The sequence below is a fragment of the Myodes glareolus genome, chromosome 23, assembly GCF_982192425.1.
Source record: "Myodes glareolus chromosome 23, mMyoGla1.1, whole genome shotgun sequence".
In the NCBI taxonomy this organism is placed as follows: Eukaryota; Metazoa; Chordata; class Mammalia; order Rodentia; family Cricetidae; genus Myodes; species Myodes glareolus.
The window spans coordinates 52840245-52859431 of record NC_142048.1 but is presented as its reverse complement, the minus strand read 5'-3'; the positions used below and the strand labels follow the sequence as shown (position 1 = coordinate 52859431).

The 19187-nt window shown below is 44.1% G+C and overlaps 1 protein-coding gene and 1 pseudogene across 2 annotated transcripts in view; one reads left to right on the top strand and one right to left on the bottom strand.

Moving 5' to 3' along the window:
• The window catches only part of Csmd1 (CUB and Sushi multiple domains 1), a 1511659-nt gene that overhangs the window by 279718 nt on the left and 1212754 nt on the right, over positions 1–19187 (bottom strand). For both annotated transcript variants that reach the window (XM_087901170.1, XM_087901171.1), the window contains exons 19-21: positions 10678–10794; positions 8477–8692; positions 2446–2634 (exon numbers count right to left, since the gene is read on the bottom strand). In XM_087901170.1, coding sequence (XP_087757296.1) covers positions 2446–2634; positions 8477–8692; positions 10678–10794 — 522 coding nt within the window. The remainder of the gene's footprint in view (positions 1–2445; positions 2635–8476; positions 8693–10677; positions 10795–19187) is intronic.
• Positions 16274–16978, top strand: LOC125414372 (PRELI domain-containing protein 1, mitochondrial pseudogene; annotated as a pseudogene).

The window sequence follows — 19187 nt, the reverse complement described above, 5'->3', positions numbered from 1 at the left end:
GGATAAATCAATTTTATTTTCATAACTATGATGAAAGGAAAAGAGAATGTTCCTGGAATAAAGGCTCTAGGATCAGGATGGGTTTAACGAGGTCTGTTGTATCCTTCTGATGGAGAGGTTGCTCTTAGGGTTCCAGAGAAGGAACTATGGGTCCAAAGGATGATAATGAATCCAAGTGAATTCCTGACCCATGCCCACAGCTAAAGAGGATCTGAAAGTGAATCTAGTGTGTGTGAGGGCCTTCAGAAGTGGCCAGAGTAAGGTAAAAAACAGTAACCACAACAACAACAACAACAAAAAACAACCAAGAGTTACCAACTTGACAGGGTGGGACAAGTCCCCTCCATGGGATACAGGAGACAGGTAAGGATGAACTAGAACAATAATACACTGAGTTCAGTCTACCGAAAGCCTTTCTTGGTTCAGGAAAGGCAAACTGAATGAAAACAGTGCAAGTCTGGGTGAGCCTAGCATGGCCATCACTAGGGGAAGGTTTTTTTTTTTTTTTTTTGAGTAAAATGGGAGGTGACTTAGCATGTTTCTATCGAGAGGTGAGTAAATGGGTCTCAGTGGTCAGTGGGGACCCAGGATCTTCAGGGCAGAGATGGCTGAGTAACCAGAGCAGAGCTGACTCCTGAGCCGCATAGCTGAAGAACTCGTTGGAACTAGAAGCCAGTGAGTGTGGGCCCCTAGGGCGGTGTCAGGTGTGGCTCGTGGCTGTTGGATTCATTGTAGTGTGTGACACTATCAGAGCTGTCTTGCCACCTGCTGTGCTAAAAAGAAATCCAGGAAGTAGCAGGCAAAGTGCAAAAGGCTGAATAGAGAAGAGGCCAATGCACGGCCTCTGCAGGCTCTTTCCAGGGCTGTGGGTGGCTGAGAACCGATGGCCTCTGCAGGCTGTGGGATTTCCTGATGAGATTCTGCCTTAGCTGTCCTACCTTTAAGATACAGCCGCCAATGCGATGCTTATTTCATAGACACGTCACTAACTAAACACATTAAGACAGGCAAAGTTCACAGTACCCTCCAGACAGAACTCAGGAATTATTTTACATTTAAGGAAACAGAGTAAAATCCTGACTACCAAAACAAACAAACAAACAAACAAACAAAAAACAGGGTTGTAATGATGAAAGGAAGTAAAGTAGTGTTAACAACTGGCTGTCACAATCTCAAGGCTAATTGCTTGATTCTATTCAGGTGCGTTTTCCCCAAAACTCCAACTGTAACTGTTAAGATACTTGAATGTGGAGAACGCATCCCAGAGAACTCTGGGAAATCCCCAGAACAATGTCCAGATAGTCTTTGAAACTTGGGTGAGGTTTTTCAACACAGGATGGGAGTGGGGGAAGATGGGAACAGGAAGAAACCACTTTTGATGTTGACAACTTTGTCTCCTGACTCCATGGCTCATGAGAAGCCAAAGGCCACCATTGACAGTTGGACTCAAAGCATTCCTAAGTCATGCCTAGAGTAGAAGAGACTTGGGGCTTTGGAGAAACATGGCCGTATTCTGCTAACCTCGGGCATTTTCTCCTTATTCAGTTTCTCTCAGGGCTCCCACACTTGCTTCTGTTTTGTGACCTGGGTGTTTGGAATGACCCTTTCATCCACTTCTGTGAACCTGGGAGTCTTGAAGGAAATCAGGGCTAATCTCTTGCATTCTTTTTTTCTTTGTTAGGGTGCCTGGCTGTTTAAAGAACTGGTCCTGAGCAGATGGCTGATGGGTGTTGTGGCAGAGCAACAGGTGTCAGACTGTCTCAGGAATAATGACCAGGTCTTCGGGTGCCACAGAAGTCTTGGGCTGAAGCCAGAATGGCAATGGTGGCTCTACTCTTCCAGTCAATGCCCAATGGGAGCACAGTACCACTGCCCCGAACTACTGCACTGGTGTCAGCTTGCCCTGAGAACCTCCTTGCAAATAACCCAAACAAATGCCCATACTACACGGCATAGCTGAACAACTGCCTGCCTTCTCACAGATGACAAACTCTGATCCCTAACACTGGTGATGCTTCTTCATTGCATGACAAGCACACAACCAAGGGCTCCAAGGGAAACAAAGGCACTATTATGAACTGTTCTTTGTCATCATAGGGAGTATGGATCTCAGCAACAGTACAGCTGGTCTTGCTATAGCGTGTCTTCTAGTATTTCCCTTTCCTCATTTTCTGAATTTATTATTGTTATTACTATTACACTTATGTTTCCGTGAAACTTCATAGAGATCCTGGGTACATACTCTGGTCTCCTTTTTCTACTCACAGACCCTTCTAACTGACAGAGACACAGTTTATAGATGAGATAAATTAGGCTCCAAAGGTGAGGTAGCTCCCCACAACCCAGGCGGGTCCAGCTACACCTCTGTCTTTCCTGGCCAGCCCCCTCCCTGTTTCCTGACCCACTGCCCATGGATGAATGAAATGAAAGCGTGTGGCCACCTACCCACACACCTTGGCAGAGGTGCACTCCACACTCGGCGTCCCCCACCCAGGCAGGTAAGCTTGGTTGCACCTTCTAAGCGGTATCCCTGGAAGCAGGTGAAAGCCAGCGTGTCGCCCACACCAAACTGGAACCCAATTCTGCGGCTGAAGGCAGGGACTCCAGGGTCATCACAGGGCTCCAGGTCATATTCTGAAAACAAAACAGACAGGATGGATAGCAAGCGTTCTCATCAGACTTTCCTTGGATTGCCAGCCCCCAAATAATGACACGGAAATTCATTGATTATGAAAGGTTGGCCTTAGCTTAGGCTTGTTTCCAACTCTTTCTTACAACTTAAATTAATCAGTTTCTCTTAATCTATGTTTTGCCACATGGCTCTTTATCTCTTCTCCATTCTATATGCCTGACTTGCTCTGCAACTCTCTGGCAAAGTCTGCTGTGCCACATTCTTACCCAGAATTCCTGCCTCTGCCTAGGAGTCCCACCTAACTCTCTTCTGCCTCGCTATTGGCCATTCAGCTCTTTATTAAACCAATCAGATGAAACAGCAGCACATCTTCACACACTGTGATCACATATCCTGCAACAAGGGTGGGGGTGGGGTACCTGGGAAGCAAGAAAAAGTAGCATGGAGGAGGAATGGGAGAATACTGAAAGAAACCTCCTTTGACCCCCATTCTCTCGCTCTCTTTCCCTCCCTCCCTCTCTCCCTTCCTCCCTCCCTCACTCCCTCCGTCCCTCCCTCTCTTCTCTCCTCTCTCTCCTTCTCTTTTTTGTCATATCAATTCCCACCCTTTGTCCCATAGATTCTAGCTTCAATCTCAATAGTTCACAACATGAACATACTCATGCAATAAGGTAAAATGGGATGAAACATTCTACCTTCCCTTTGAGAGAACAAAATCAGTTTTCTGGTGTTCACAGCTACTAAACCCGAAAACTCTACACTTTCTTTAAATGGAGTTTTCACGGAGAAGGCATAGGGCAGAAGGCAGTGTATGCTTCCTGTAAGTAAGTGGAGTGCTAGCAGTCAGCTCATCAGGACCAAGCGCCCTGTAAAACAGGCATGTCTCCAGCAAAGCTATTCTCAAGGTATGACCCGTGTTTTACTGACATACAGTGAAGAATATTTTGTTAGCTAGAAACGTCTATAAGCCACGCTGGAAGCAAACATGGAATAAGTCTGAAACAAAGCCACATTGTCTGGCATACGGCTGCATGTGCGGAGCATGTCTTCGGACTGTTGGTACCACTGAGGATCTTTTGTGCCAGCCCCATGTTTTCAGATGCCCATTGGGACCACACTGTGTGTGCAGGTGGGACATTGCTTGCCGTTGGTATCCCTGATTCTCTATGGAGAGTGCTAAGAATTGGTGAGTCCGACAGACAAGGAGGGAGAGTAAATGAAGATGGAAGAGTAAATGAAGATGCTTTAGTTTCTTGTGCTCTGCTTCACCTGAAATGCCCCATGTTCAGTACGGTCCTATCAGCGTCAGACCACAGGCCATGCAGATGGCCCTAGAGCCTGGAGATGAGGAATGGTATGAAGAACTGTTCTAGCTTTCTTCCTGGAGCTGTGGTAAGACAATTTGACAAAAATCAAATTCAGGGAGGAAGAGGTTTTATTTAGCTTGCACTTCCAGGTCACGGTGTGTCACTGAGGAACATCAAGGAACTCAAGCAGCAAATGAAGGAGATACCACAGAGGGATACTCTTTACTGGCCTGCTGTCTGGCAAGCTCAGCCTGCTTTTTTAGACAGCCAGGACCATTTTCCTAAAAATGATCCTTTAGTGAGAGGGGCCCTCCGAAATTAATCAGAAATCAGGACGGGCAGACCCACAGGGCACTGTGGTCCAAGGAATTCCCCAGCTGGAGAGCCCCTTATGTTTTGTCAAGCTAATGATAAAACTAATCAGAAGAGAGATGAGAAAAGTTTGACTGAGGAACACTCTTTACTGTAGGAAGAGCGGGGCCATTTCTTCCGAGAGAGGTATGTGATCAAGTGGGAACCTTGACTGCCATTTTATGGAAAGGTGCCTCCAATTTTGGGTTTCCAATCTTCAATTCTCCAATCTTTACATCTTATAATCAGTATTGCCAATGAACACAGAGAGTAATCTAATTCGTTGGTGCTTTCCTTATTGTTTTTCTTTCAAACCCAACCATTTTTCATTCTTATCAGGTTATTAGAATTTTACTAAAATCTCACTGTAGAACACTCAACATAAGCTCCTCCTTCATTTCATCTAGTAACTGCTTAATCTCTTAGGTCTATGCTGTCACTGTTACTTGCTTTGTCCTACGCTTGGGGCAAATATCTGCTTTAGATCTCTAAAACACTCAAATTCAGCTCAGCATTGCGAGAGAGCACTTCCTAATTTGACCTTAGTCTACCATGTTCCAGGGAAGGGAAAGACAGGAAGGGTAACCCATTGAGCTCAAGAACTTCTCATTCAAAGCTGTCACAGGCAACCCAGAGACTCTGCAGGAAACACTAGAATGAAGATGTCCCAACTCAGCAGACATTTCTGCCCGGAGTTATTTTCCTTCTTCCTGAAAAATGTGCTGCACACTCTGAAAATAAATGTTCTCCGCTTGTAAGAGCAATTAGAAACTCTTTGCAAATACGCTAGAGACACCGATGCTTTACCTCCCACAGTTTGTACAAAGGCACCCCAAGAACTAAGAGTCTTTTCTTTGTGTCTACTTCATTTTGTAATTTATTCCTTAATTTTTAAAATATTTATTTCATTTTCATTTACATTAATGTGTGTGTGGTGTGTGTGTGTGCGCGTGCGCACGTGTGCACATTTGTATAAGTGTATCCACAGAGGTCAAAGGAAGACACTGGATCCCTCTAGAGTTACAAGTGACGACGAGCACATGAATGTTAGACCACTAACTCAGATCCTCTATAAGAGCAGCAAGTGATTTTAACCACTGGTCCACCTCTCCATCCCCTTATTTGGCAGTTTAGGCGAAGCCTTCACTGTGTGCCTGTTAGAACAGAAAGGGTTTAATCTTATCCCATGGGAAATGGGGGGTATATTAATTTCTGTTATCCATATACATAGCGGTGGCTTCTCATATTTATAGCTATTAACTTTGTCATGGTGTACACTTACATTGTGCATTCCCCATATTTTTTCTTTCATAAAAGCATATTCATTTCATTTTATATGTATGATTGCTTGCCTGCACATATACATATATGTGGGGTGTGTGTGTGTGTGTGTGTGTGTGTGTGTGTGTGTGTGTTGAGCCTATGGAAGTCAGAACAGGTCATCAGATACCCTGAAATTGGAGTTACAGATGTTTGTGAGCTACCAAATAGGTGGAGAGAATTGAACCCAGGTCCTCTACAAGAACAAAACATGCTCATAACTAAGGAGCCATTTTTCCAGGGCCATTCTTTATAATTTTTACAACAGAAAGGAAATACATTGCTCTCAAGGTTTTACTTTCCTTTTGACTAAAAGGTTTTCATTTTGGAAATTAATCTTCCTAATTTTTCTTCATTTGCTATCTCAGCTTTCCATGTAAGCATGTGTGCTTCAGGGTCTGCCTCACATGGAACATAGGAACCAGGTTCCACAAAGGCAGCTAGCTTGCTGACGCAGGGCCACGTCTCAGGAGGGTTACAGTGCAGCTGCCCTGGAAGTGTGGGCTGAGTCATTAAAGCGCAATGAAAGAGTGAGTAATTTCTTTGAAGCATCCCGTACTCACAGTTCAGCCATGGGAAAAGACACCATCCTTTATAGACACGTGTGTGGCCGAGTAAAGCAGATGAACAGTATGGAGATATACACTTTTGTAGGTGCTACGATCGGAACATGTCCATTAACGGTCACGTTGGAATTCAATGGCCATTGTGACAGTACCATGAGGATGGAGAAGTGGGAGGTGGGGAGACCTCTCCCCCTCAAATACAGGATGGCTTAGTGGTGCTAGAGCTACAGGGAGCTCCTCGCACCAAGAGCATGCTCAGCTCCACTTCTCCATGTCGAAGCCTCCGTGATCCTTTTACTGGCATCCTGAGCTGAGCAGTAGAATGGATTGTGCCAGGTCTACATCTACAGTCTTACATTTACAGCCATAGAATCATCAGCCTAAAATATTGCACGCATCTAGTAATAGACTTCCCACAAAAGCTCCAAACAAACAAACAAACAAACAAAGAAAAACAAAAACAAGAAAACAAGCCCAGAACCCATGCCTTGCTGTGCAATGGCTTGTGTGACAGCTAAAGGGGATCAAAATAAAAACAGTTGGGCTGAGGTTAAATTTCTGAAGTTTGTTGCTTTGGTCTGACAGACTGGTCCAAAGTTACGCCTTGGATAGGTACTGGGCATTTCTTTCCTGAAAGGGTTAAAACTTGAGCGTTGTACGACAAGGATGCTTGTGATGACACAGCTCAGAAGCAGTAATAGGTGGCAGAACCTAGTTCTGAGACCTCCGAGCAAGCAGAACTTGAGGGTGGAATACTTATTCCTCCCCAGAGTCTCAGCCGTTCTGTTATAGCAGCACAGATGGGCTGCGGCACACATCCAAAGACCCAACTGTCAGTTCCGCACTGGGAGCACTAGACTTAAGAAACAGATGGGGAAAGATGAATGAAAACGGCATAGACTCCCAGGCAACGTCTGTGGAAGACAGCCACGGGCCTCGCCGCCATCTCCTTCTCTAGAGTATTCTATTTAAACTCATTATAGATCAGGGTGCAAGGACATAGATGGGAGGGGAATTCTCATGGTGACCATAAGAGATCCTCTAAGGAAACTATGGGAGAGGGATTCAGGCACCACCATGAGGAGACTGAAGTCTATCATTGATACAGTGGCCAATAATAGTACTATTACAACTACAGTAAACTTTCAAGAAATTTGAGCCAGTCCTCAAAGCCTCTTTGTTCTTAAACATAGCAAGAAAACCAGCAAAATCAAATTAAGGTAACTGAAGCTCTCCTTAAGGAGAACTGTTGGAGAGTTGTTCTGTTTTAGATAAAATAACTTCATGCCATGAGTGATGCCCCTTCCCTGTGACAAACAGGTCACAGAGCTGCTAGGGAGCCAGCGGGAGTCTTCTATCTATGGGATATAAGATGGATCATCAAATATTACAACAATCACTAAGTGCCCCAGTAGGGTTTATGGACTTTAGACTTAAGGAGATCCTCTACACAGAAGAAATCACAGACAATTAAGGCACTAGCAGACCATATCATAAAACTGAATTACTTTTGAACCATGAAGAACGAAATTTGGGGTTTTGGTCAGAACATCGAGTATGTCAGCACATGCGAGTGTAATTGTTCACCCCATTGGTGGTTAGAGGTCACTCCTTGTCAGTGGAGTGTGTAGATAATGGAAGAAGAGTGAGGATGAAGATGTGTGTTCTTCATTTTGATCAGTATCTTTCTCATCTCTAAGAGATGAGGGCAAAACAGCACAGATTGTGCACTCTCAGCTATGTAAGTAACACCAAATGCAGCAGAAATGCTCCACACACTACCTCCCACGGAAAACAAGGAAAAGAGTTTCTTGACTCTGTCAGGATATTGCCACCATGTATAATTCTGATAAAGGAACTAACACTCTGTCCTTTTCTGTGTGTAAGTGATTCTCAGCTGGAGGGGCAAGAATCCATGACAGTTGCCCCTAAACATTGATCCACGGAGTCAGGTTTGGTCATAGCTGGTGGAACTGATAAGGGGAAGTGAGCAAGGACACCTTTTTCGGAAATAGAGTTGTATTTACCAATTTCCAAAGAAGAGAATGTATGTGTAATGCAAGACTGAATGGCACACCAGTTGCCAAACAGACATGAGTGCATAAGCATTCTGCCTCCACATCCTGTGGATTGATAATTTGCTGAGCGGGGGCATAGAGAGAGGAAGAGAGGGAGATGAAGAGAGAGATAAAGAGAAATTGAGACACAGGAGACACATACACAGAGAGAGAGACAGACAGAGAGATACAGACACAGAGAGAGAGATAATCCAAGACAGAGACAACAAAGGGTTAACATACCTGCAAAGGTGATGTTGAAGCCTTCATAGGAGATGGAGAAGTCAGAAATGAACCTGAGCTGCGCAGTGAAGTTTCCAAACAAGCCAGCCTTGATGGTGTGGGGCAACACCGAGCCAGTGAGCCTGGCCACTGGCTCCGAGAAACTCCCATCCTCCGTGATCAGCAAATAGTCGTGGGAACTTTCCAGATGGAAGGTGTGGAAATTCATCTGCACGCCTGAGAGATGAGGGAGGGACAGTCGGTTTAGCTGCAGCTGAAAAGAATCTCTTCTGGGCATAATTATAGACATCAAAGGTTTGGATCAAAATATCTTAAATTGTGAAATATTAAAATTATCTTGTAGGACTCTAACTTTGAACTTTCAGAGAAAGATTAGACAGAGGCAGTTCTAAAATCAAGAAGAAGCATTAAACAAAAACAAGTGCTCAGATAGTTACAGGATCAGTTACAGACAGACGCTGCCATGGGTTTTTGTGTAGATATGGACCCAGATGTTGATACAGAGAAGCTGCATGTAGTTACTGATACACCCAGGATACAGGCGAGATATAAAAACTAATTAAACATCAGCATGGATATGATACTCATGGTCACATGGGCAAGAATGAACACAGATGTAGATATCACCACAGGTGTGTGCAGATGGCCATCTGTGACAAGGTATAAGAGTGTAAGGTATAAGGTATAAGAGTGGCTACAAATACAGATAAAGACATAAAGGAATCTACATTATAAGAGTAGCTACAAATACAGATAAAGACGTAAAGGAATCTATAGAGACAAGTGCGGGTTTGTAAGGACAATAAGAAGGTTGATGCTTGACTGAATTCACTAAAGGTCCCCAGGCACAGGGCAGGGGGTGTTCACCCCAGAGAGACAAAACACTGAAAATCTCTCCATTTCCATTTCTCTAACTTTATAAATATTACTTTGGAGATAACATATAAAACATACACTGCTGAGGGCAAATTCTCTTGAAATTAAAGTTTTGTGGGCCTCAGGCTGTCTTCATTGAATCCAGGCTCATAATGCACTATTTCTGATTTTTTTTTCTGCTGAAGCATATAAAATGATCTATAAGTGGATTCCTTTAAAGAGTTACATTTTTTTTCTAATTAAAACACCTTGGATACTCATAATCTGTTTAATCTTAATTTGTTTCAGGGCCATATCTTTCTTTCTTAGGGGTTTATTATTATTGTTTATCTGTGTACTCATGGCTCTCTGTGTAGATATGTGTACGTGAGCAGAGGTGCCCTCAAAGGCCAGAGGCAACTGACCTCCTCACATTGGAGTTATAGCTTGTGAGCTGACTCATGTAGGTGCTTGGATTTGAACTCAGGTCCTCTGCAAGAGTAGCATGTTCTCTTATCTGCTGCACCACCTCTTCATGTTTTTAATATGTGCTCAGGGATGAGTGTCAAACATATCTACAGGGCACTGTAATGTGAGGTCAATGTAACATCTAGTTCAATAAAACACCAAGTGGAGTTCAAATGTATGTTGAAAGGCACAGTCTACTTAACTAAGTCTACTACAGGGTCATCTATGAGAAAAGAAATTTTATCCATGAAAATACAACACATAAAAGTTGTATATATATATTGTAAAGTGATCATTGCAACTGTATTCAGGTCTCTAGCACAAGATAAAGACTGTTGTTTTGTTTTTATTCTTAAAATTAAAAGGCTCTTTAAAAATGACAGTTACAGTTATAGATATATAATAACATACCCAGGATACCTTGCTAAATTCAGGATTTGCAATCTGTATTTCCCACACAAAATACCACCTGGCTTCTTTGCATTTACCACTTGTCTAAGGTCTGGATTTATCATAAGGACAAAGTCAAGCAAATTTCGAACAGAAACATGAATGTTTCTCAGACGTACAGAAGTTTAAGCAATCTCCTCATCTTATATTGAATCAATATTTACATTTTATTTAATTGGAGCTCATTTTCCTTATCATTACATTTAATTTCCAAGTTTATATTCTCACATATCCATCCAGGTCACTGAGTGGAGAACAAGACCAACAAAAGCGACCTCTGCTTCACTCTAGTCTCATAAAAAATAACAGTTAAGGGCTTAGAAACCATGAAGTGCCATTCATCCTCTTGGTTTTTCCTTACAGCTTCCTCTAGTCCAGGCTCCCCAGTGTGCAATGTTCTTTGTACCAAGGCCTGCCCTTTGTCTTACCCTTGCCATGAGAGACTTCAATGGTCCACGTACAGTTCAGAGAGTTTGGATAAAAGTCTGGAAATCCTGGAGAAAGGACAGTCCCACTCTTTCCATGAATGTAGCCTCCACACAGGGCTGAAATAACAGGAAACATGACAGTCTACAATGATTGCTGGACAAAGTGCTTCTAATGGACAGTGAGCTTGCATAACTATTAGTAGGATAAAATTGAAATGTAGACATTTTTTTTACATGCAGTTATAAGATGCCAGTTCACAAGCAGGTATCTCCATCGCAGCACAGTCATAAAACCTAACTCAGAGGAGAGTGGGGCAGAGAAGTCCAGTGTTGATGCATCAGGAGAACTGATGATGCATTAAGATGCATTAAGCTGTAGTTCCCACCCTCCAGGGTGGAACTTAACAGCCCTTTGGTGAATTCAAAATCCTTGTCGCATGCTAGGCTATGTTCAAACAAACTCAAAGATTTAAGAACCATAAATTTACTTACAATAATTCAAGCAGGAAAGAAATAATTTGCAGCAGTAAAATACACTTAGCATTTTAAGGATTTTTATTAGACATGATAATCATTAAACACATGAAGCCATAGCTGCTATCACGGAATGCACATGATTGGCACAAGATCAAGCCACCTAAATTCTAATATGGATGGGGAGGGGCATAGGAAGTCTCACCCCTAGACAAGGAGCTACTGGTAAGAGATGGCTATTATGGAAGGAGAGTCAATTTTCTTCAGGGCTGCAGCCCCTGACAGACCTCACATGCTCCAGTGAATGGCCCCACAGCCATCACATACAGACAGCACTAAGTGGACTCAATGAACTTAAAAGAGAGAGAATGAACCTGAAGTTGAAGAGGGAAAAGTAGAAGGGAGACAGAGAAGAAATTGGACAGAAAAAAATGGAGGTATGAAATAGATTAAATACAGGTATAAGCAAGAAAAAAATAGAAATAAAATTATGGTGCATATATGTATAAATTGTGGAAAAGACATTTTAAAGAGAGAAATATCTTTCTTTTTTGCTGTGGGAGTTACTTCAGCCAATAGCCTTTAAGATACCAGCCCACTTGGGCATGATCTTTTCTCATGCTTCATAGGCCATTGTAGGGGGATGGCATTTTTCTGAGGAAGATGAAGGGACACATTAGGTCCCTGCCTGTGGAGTGCATGGGTTACTGCAGGGATAACCAGGTCACAAGACTGCTCCGTAAGGCACAGGGAGAAAAGAAAGCAGATGGCCAGATGCTAGTGGCAGTCAGGGGGAGAGGGGCAGACAGGCATTAGCTATAGAGCCATCACAGCTGTCAGGAATGGTCCAGCAGTCCAAGCCAGAAGCCCAAGTATAACATGGCAAGAGGATGGAGATCTTTGAAGAGAGTGGGGTTCAGCTTTGGTGATGCTATTGGGCATCCAAGCAAAGGGCTGGAGCTGGAATGGGGTGGATGAGTCAGCTTTCCCATGGGAAACAGACCAGGAAGCAGGAAGGCACAGTGGTGGACAGTCAGTCATATACCGTGTATGTGATCTAACAGTGGAAAATGGCGCCCAGGCATTTACCATGTGAACAGGACAGTGGAGATGGAAGATTCTAGAGAGGAACCTGAAGCAGTGGAACCAGGACAGGACGGAAAGAAATGGAGGCCTGAGGTCCTGATTGTAGAAGATGTATACAGTGAATCTTAATTTATTTTGGGACAGGCATAAATCAGCCCAATAAATTCTCAAATCTTATGAAGGATTTAACTGTAAGAAATTAAAGTCTTTTATAACACTTTAACAGTGAGGTCCCTTACATCCAAGGTTTCTAGGACAAGGTACTCTGAAGACTGCCCATGCTCCTTAACTCATAAAAAGTAGTTCATATCCAACTATACTGAATAATTACAAAATCCATAATTCATCATATGCAGGCTAACCTGTGTATGCAGCTGTGCACCTGTGTGGAAGACAGAGGCCATCCTTCAGGGTCATGGCTTAGGGATCATTCCTTCTGCTTTTGAGATGGGGTTCCTCACTGGGCCTAGAGTGCTCTGATTCACTAAGCTGGCAGGCCACTGAGCACCAGAGATCCGCCTGTCTCTGCCTCCCCAGTGCTGTTCAGTGATGGCCCATTCTACTGTGGAAGACTCAGAGCGCTAATCAGCTTTCATTTGGGGCACGTGGGGAGAAAATTGCAGGTGAGCCCAGTCTTCCTGTCCATCTTGATCCCATGGGCGCATACAGAGCTCTCTCTGGCCCTCTCATTGTCAACAATCTAAATAAAATAACCGCACAAAGACCGCAGGCTTCAGGAGAGGGGAATTTGATATTCAGAGAATGGAATTGAAATTCTCAGCTAAATCTGAAGAGAGAAGAGAATAAGATAAAACGCAGACTTTTACTTCAGGGTCCCTACAGGACTTGACTATTCATAGATGGTCATGTCTCTGTTCCCTTAGCAGAGCCACCAATTTAACCACACAGAATTTGAATTGCATGAATCTATTTCTTCATGCACCATGGAGACTTTTCTGGGTAGTTATAAAAGCTACAGTAAAAATTTACTTCTAACTTCCTTCAGGCTGTCGCTCTGAAAGTTTGACACTTGTGTTTCTAGGATCTCCCCCACTGTCTAGGACCCAGACAGTTTTATCAAAAAAGCCCCTTGGACAGATGACTAAAATATTCAGAAAACAGAAAAGGGAAGAGCAGGGGAAGGTGGACATCTTTCCCCATGTGTGCTGAGAGGAAGCGCCCACTGAAGATCAAGTTTGGTGCTGACCTCTCTGCTTGGATCTCAGTTTCCATTACAAATCCTTTACTGAGGGCTGTACCCTGGTCATCCTAACACCCCTTCATGCTCTCAGGCATACAGAATAATATTCAAAGAAGTCTCTGACATCTTCAAGATATAATCTAGTGAGAAAAGCAGAAGTAATTACTGAAAAACATCGATAACAAAGTGAGGCTTATTCTGCAGGGGAAAATGCCAAGCAGCTGTCAGACCTCAGAGGTAGCTCAGGTGTGTCGTCTACAAAGTGCCGTTGAGATGGCAAATAAGAAGGTGAGCTGCTGTTCACAACCGGGAAGGTGGAAACGCCGGAAGTGAGGACAGGCTGGTAGGATGTGTGAGGAGGTGCTCCTCCTGTATTGCCCCGTGGTATGTGAGCTCATGCATGTCTTTGGCCTGTTCAGATCAGCTTGACTGGGCAAGACACATCGATCTACACACCCCACAGACCTCCCATGGACACTGCAGTGACTCTTTTCAAAATTCTCACCTCTTCCCTCCACAGGTGTCATCTCTATGCTCACAACAAGAGTTGTGATCTAAAGCACTGAAGTTTACAGAATCAATTTCACTTCTTAGATCCAAGACAGGATGTAAGAAGCTCAAGACTCAGTGTCTACCTTCACTGAGGAAGACAGGGGCTGACATATGGGGGCTATACTCCGGAACAGAGTCCTTTTTCATGAGAGTTGAGGTTACTAGAGAGGAAAGAACAAGGTGCCATAGATTCTTCTCTCTCCCTGTTAGGTACTTCACAATGCCCACAGAAGCTGAAGACCCTCAAATCCACACAGCCTCTTCCTTGAACTATTTCCATCTGCCACTTACATGAACGTGATTTGTGACTCCACTCTGTCCTATACCCACAACGTCACACTTTATATGTGGCTCTGCCTATCCCCAGTTCAGCTTTCCTTTGTGCCTTATGCTGCAGCAGGACCCCAGGGCCTTACATTGCTAGACAAGTGCTCTAACATCAAGCTAAAGGCTTTGCCTTGCTCTAGAAACTTCAGCTGGTCTATTTGGGTCTTCTAATCTAATTGAACTCTCACTTTTTGCCTAGTGTCTTCTTTGAAAAAATTCAACGTGAAGCACAAAATCTTATGCTTCCTTTCTTTCTTCCTTTTCTCATCTTCATTAATTTCTGCAGTTTTTGTGCTTACTTTATGGGGATGGGACTAAGAAAACACAGCTGTATTTCGTTTCTCTCTTTTCCAGGGTGACCCCTGGCCTCTCTGTAGTTGACAGGAGTCACTGACTAGATCTCCTTCTTTGCACATTTATTTCTATTGGACTCGTATTCTCAAAAGAGATGTTGGACAGGCACCCTGCAGTTCAAGGCAGCATTAAATCAGGACTGTCTGGATGTAGAAGGTGAGCTCTCTAGGACACATCCGTAACTGTTTCCACTCTCAGAGATGAAGGGCTCTGGCTGAGGGGCCCTGAGCCATCATCCTGACTTGTGATGTACCCAGGGACACCTTGAACTGTGTCTCACTACTCCCCTTAGCAACCAGTGTTTACCACTAACCCCCATAGCCTACTGCTCACTCTTGTTTCTTTGCCCTGAGTCAAATGATTTATCCAGAATAAGGTCTCTTCGAGAAGACCGACCTTGAATGATGCCTCCCAGGCCTCTCAAGACTGCACATTATAAGTCTTATATTTTATGTTTTCATTTCTCTATTCCCAGTCACTTTTCTTTCTTCGCTTCCTTCAAAAACTCTATTTCTCCTTTCTTATGCCGATGTTAACTGTTAGGCAGCAAACACAATTGTTTTGCATTAAATGTTTTGTGGAAAGAATAAACATTTGGCAAAAAATATTTAATAACAACATTTCCAAAATGATCTGTGCATTTGTTCTTTTCCCAATGAAAGGAAGACAAAGATTCCAATCCTCAATTTCTTTCTTTAAAATGGTCGTGTGCGAACAGCAGTTTTTGAAAGGAACAAATGCAGTACTTGGAAAAGGGAAAGACAAGGTTTATCTTCGTTTTAGGTGAGATAAAATATTATAATTAATTCTAATTTATGTTTCCTTGCTGAGGACTATGAATTTTTAGAGGTTTACATTTCCTATTGATGTAGGGTTTATTGCAATAAAAACCTGTGAGATTTAAAAGACTGTGTGAGATTAGAAAGGGCAAGGAGCTTCTCAGAGCTCAGTGCAAACAGCCAGGACTAAATAAAACTCTCATGCAAACCCTTAAACTCTCCTAGAATGGGAAGACTTATTAAAACCTTTCAGGGTAAGCTTTTCAGTCCTGGGAAGGTGCTACAATGTAGCATAGCAAATCACCTTAGGGATCCTCTTAGACGGATCAGATTTCAAATTTGCATAAATTTGACTTGGAAGACAATAGACAAAATGTCTAAGCTTAATGCACTTTTATTTTCTCCAGATGTCATTCATCACTGGCCTCTCTGCAACATCTCAGCCACTTCCTGGGCACACAGACCACTCTAGGAGAGCGAGTCCTACTCTAAGTCATTTCCTGTCTAAACATTCTTTCTCTACTGACCAATACTCTAGGAATTGGACACTGTACCCTGTGCATTGAGGCCCAGTGTTCTCCCTCATTCCTGCTGGGTAGGATGCCTCCTCACGTGCTGAGTACCTCAGGAAACATCAACCCTCACTGGGTCTAGAAGCCATTAGTCGCTTATAGTCCCTCATGGCGGCCGTGGGGACCTGGGCAAGGCTCTGCGGTGAATGAGCTGTGAGCCTGGCTGGCGTGCGTCGAGCCACGTGCACCCCACCCCCAGGGGCTCTTCACCCTGATGCTGCATCGGTGCTGAGCCTGTCCGGGTCGGGACAATGGTGAAGGATTTCCTGGGCCAGAGCGTGCTCTGAAGTTCCTGGGACCAAGTGTTCACTGCCTTCTGGCAACGGTACCCGAATCCCTATAGCAAACATGTCTTAATGGAAGATATGGTACACCAGGAGGTGACCCCTGATCAGAAGCTTCTGTCCTGGAGACTCCTGACCAAGACCAACAGGATGCCACATTGGGCAGAGAGACTTTTCCCTGCCAATGTTGCTCACCTGGTGTACATCCTGGAGGACTCTATTGTGGACCCACAGAATCAGACCATGACCACCTTCACCTGGAACATCAACCACGCCTGTGTGATCGTGGTGGAGGAACGATGTGTTTACTGTGTGAACTCTGACAACAGCGGCTGGACCGAAATCTGTCGGGAAGCCTGGCTCTCCTCCAGTTTACTTGGTGTCTCTTGAGCTGTCCAGGAATTTGGCCTTGCCCAGTTCAAAAGCAATGCGACCAAGATGATGAAGGGCTTTGAGTACATCTTGGCCAAGCTACAAGAGGAGGCCCCTTCCAGAACACTCGTTGGGACAGCCAAAGAGGCCAAAGAAAAAGCAAAGGAGACGGCACTGACAGCTACAGAGAAGGCCAAGGACCTGGCCAACAAGGCCGCCACCAAGCAGCAGCCGCAGCAGCAGCAGCAGCAGCAGCAGCAGCAGCAGCAGCAGCAGCAGCAGCAGCAGCAGCTCGTGTAGCTGCCCCCTTCCTCTCCCTTCTCCTCACTGTACTTGACTATTAAAGATGCGCCTCCAGCCCTCTCTGGGGTCTGGGAGGTGGGTTTGGGTGGTGTCCTGGCCTGCATCTGCAGTACACCCTGCTCAGCATCTACTGAGCCCAGCCTCCTTTTACCCCATTGGGCAGAAAGGCGCAGTGACTTGCCCAGGGTCGCAAGCAGTACCCAGGTGAAGCGGCAACACACAATAGACTGTGTGCCCCACGAGGGCAGGGCTCCTTGTTTTATTCTCTGATGTGTCCCAAGTACCCTGAACAATAAATATTTAGCACGTAAAAGGTACTCAATAAACATGTGAATTTATTGCCCCTCCCAAAAAGGCCATTAGTCTATTTTCTTAAAAAATATTTTTTAGATTTATTTACTCTATGTGTATGGCTGATTTGCCTGAATGAACATGTGTTCACAAAATGCATGCCTGTCACCTGTGGAGGTCAGAAGAGGCTGTCAGATACCCTAAACTGGAGTCACCTTGTGGCTGAGCCACCTCTCCAGCCCCATACTGTTCTAGTTCTATACCTTAGTTCTTCCTCTACCCAAACCCTTCTGAAACCTAAAGCTAAACTGCAAAACATACACTCTGGTGTATGTATCATTAATATGTGTGTGTATAAGAATATCTATATGTATATGTATGTCTATGCAAATATTATTAAATATGCATATTAAGTATGTTTAAAATATATGCTATGTAACAGCACTGGGTGAAAATTTTTAAGTTAAATTCTATGGTGTTAATATTAGCAAAAAGAAAGGTCAAAATATGGCAAGAGCAGTCTGGAAAGTCAGAATTCTGGAAAAGGCTGAGGTACGTGGTCTGCAAAGCATGTGTGTGACAGCTTGGGACTTGAGTGCACAACAGGGAGATGGATATGCACAGGTCTGGCTGAGGATGAGAGGAGGCGAGGCCACAGACAGATAATTCTGCCTGCTAGATTGTCTGCAGGCAGAAGTAGGATGCCATCTTCTCTTAAGATCAAAGTCGCAATAACATGTGACCAGCGTTGACCCGAGGACTCCTGGGAACGTAAAAATACATAGGAACACCCAACACTGTTGACTGTTGAGAAGAATCTACCTCACAATGCCTGCTACCAATAGGTCAAGTAAAGCCTGCCACTTGGAAGCGCCATTCTTATAGCGCAGCCAGGTGCCTTGGCAATGTGGTGAGCAGGAGCACAGCAGGCGCCACATGGTCTCCGTATTCCACCATTCAAATCCTCACAGCCACAGAGTGAGGGACACTTGCAATTGAAACAACATGGCCCAGTAAACCGGAAGATAAGGCAGGAAGGTTGCGGGACTGGGGTGGGCTGGGCCACACAGTGAAAATCCTGTCTCAAAAGAAAACAAGCAACAAAAGATACACAGCGTGGGATGTTTTCCACAGAGACTGTCTCACCGGACATTTCCTCCTTCAATGTGGTTTCCTTCCCCACATCTTTACCAACACTTATCTTTCAGCTTCGGACAGCAGTCAGTATCTGGGTCTGAGGGGAGACCTCCTCCTGATTCTGATTTGCCTTTCAGTTTGCCACATCCATTGTACACATGCCCAACCTGCCGGCCACATGCAGCCAATTAAAACACTAAGACTTTTTTCTTTGTACCTTGATTGCATGGTTCTCAGAGATGACGTTTATAGATGACAATGTTGGAGGGTTTTCTACCCCACAGCATACAAGTGATTGAACCTTTTATGTCACATGTATTGACATTAGGGGTAGATGACTCTCTGATGACAATATACAGCATCAAAGAGTCATATCCCATCTGCGTTCTGTCAACCACAAGCAATGTGTGATTTTCCTGAAGGAGGTGATCATGCCCCTTTTGCCCATCCTTTGTAGCCTCCTACGAGATAACTCCAGGGGTGCATAAGTAGCTCCTCTCCCAAATATGGCCCAGAGTCCAAAATCTCTACTGGCTCTGTGTGCTTGCCTGTGAAGGCCTTCATCTACCCTGAGCGTTTCACCTCTTGCATTCATGCACCAAGCGCTGTTTCAGCTAGGACTTGGGGAAAAGATGCAAGACTGTCAGTGGTTGGCAGTTCTGTGAGCCCAATCTTTCCCAGGCTCTGCTATTTGCATCTATCATTGTGAGAAAGCAAAGGTGCTTATTACCCATGTAACATTTTAAAAGAAATACCTACAGTTTGGAAAAAGTGGTGA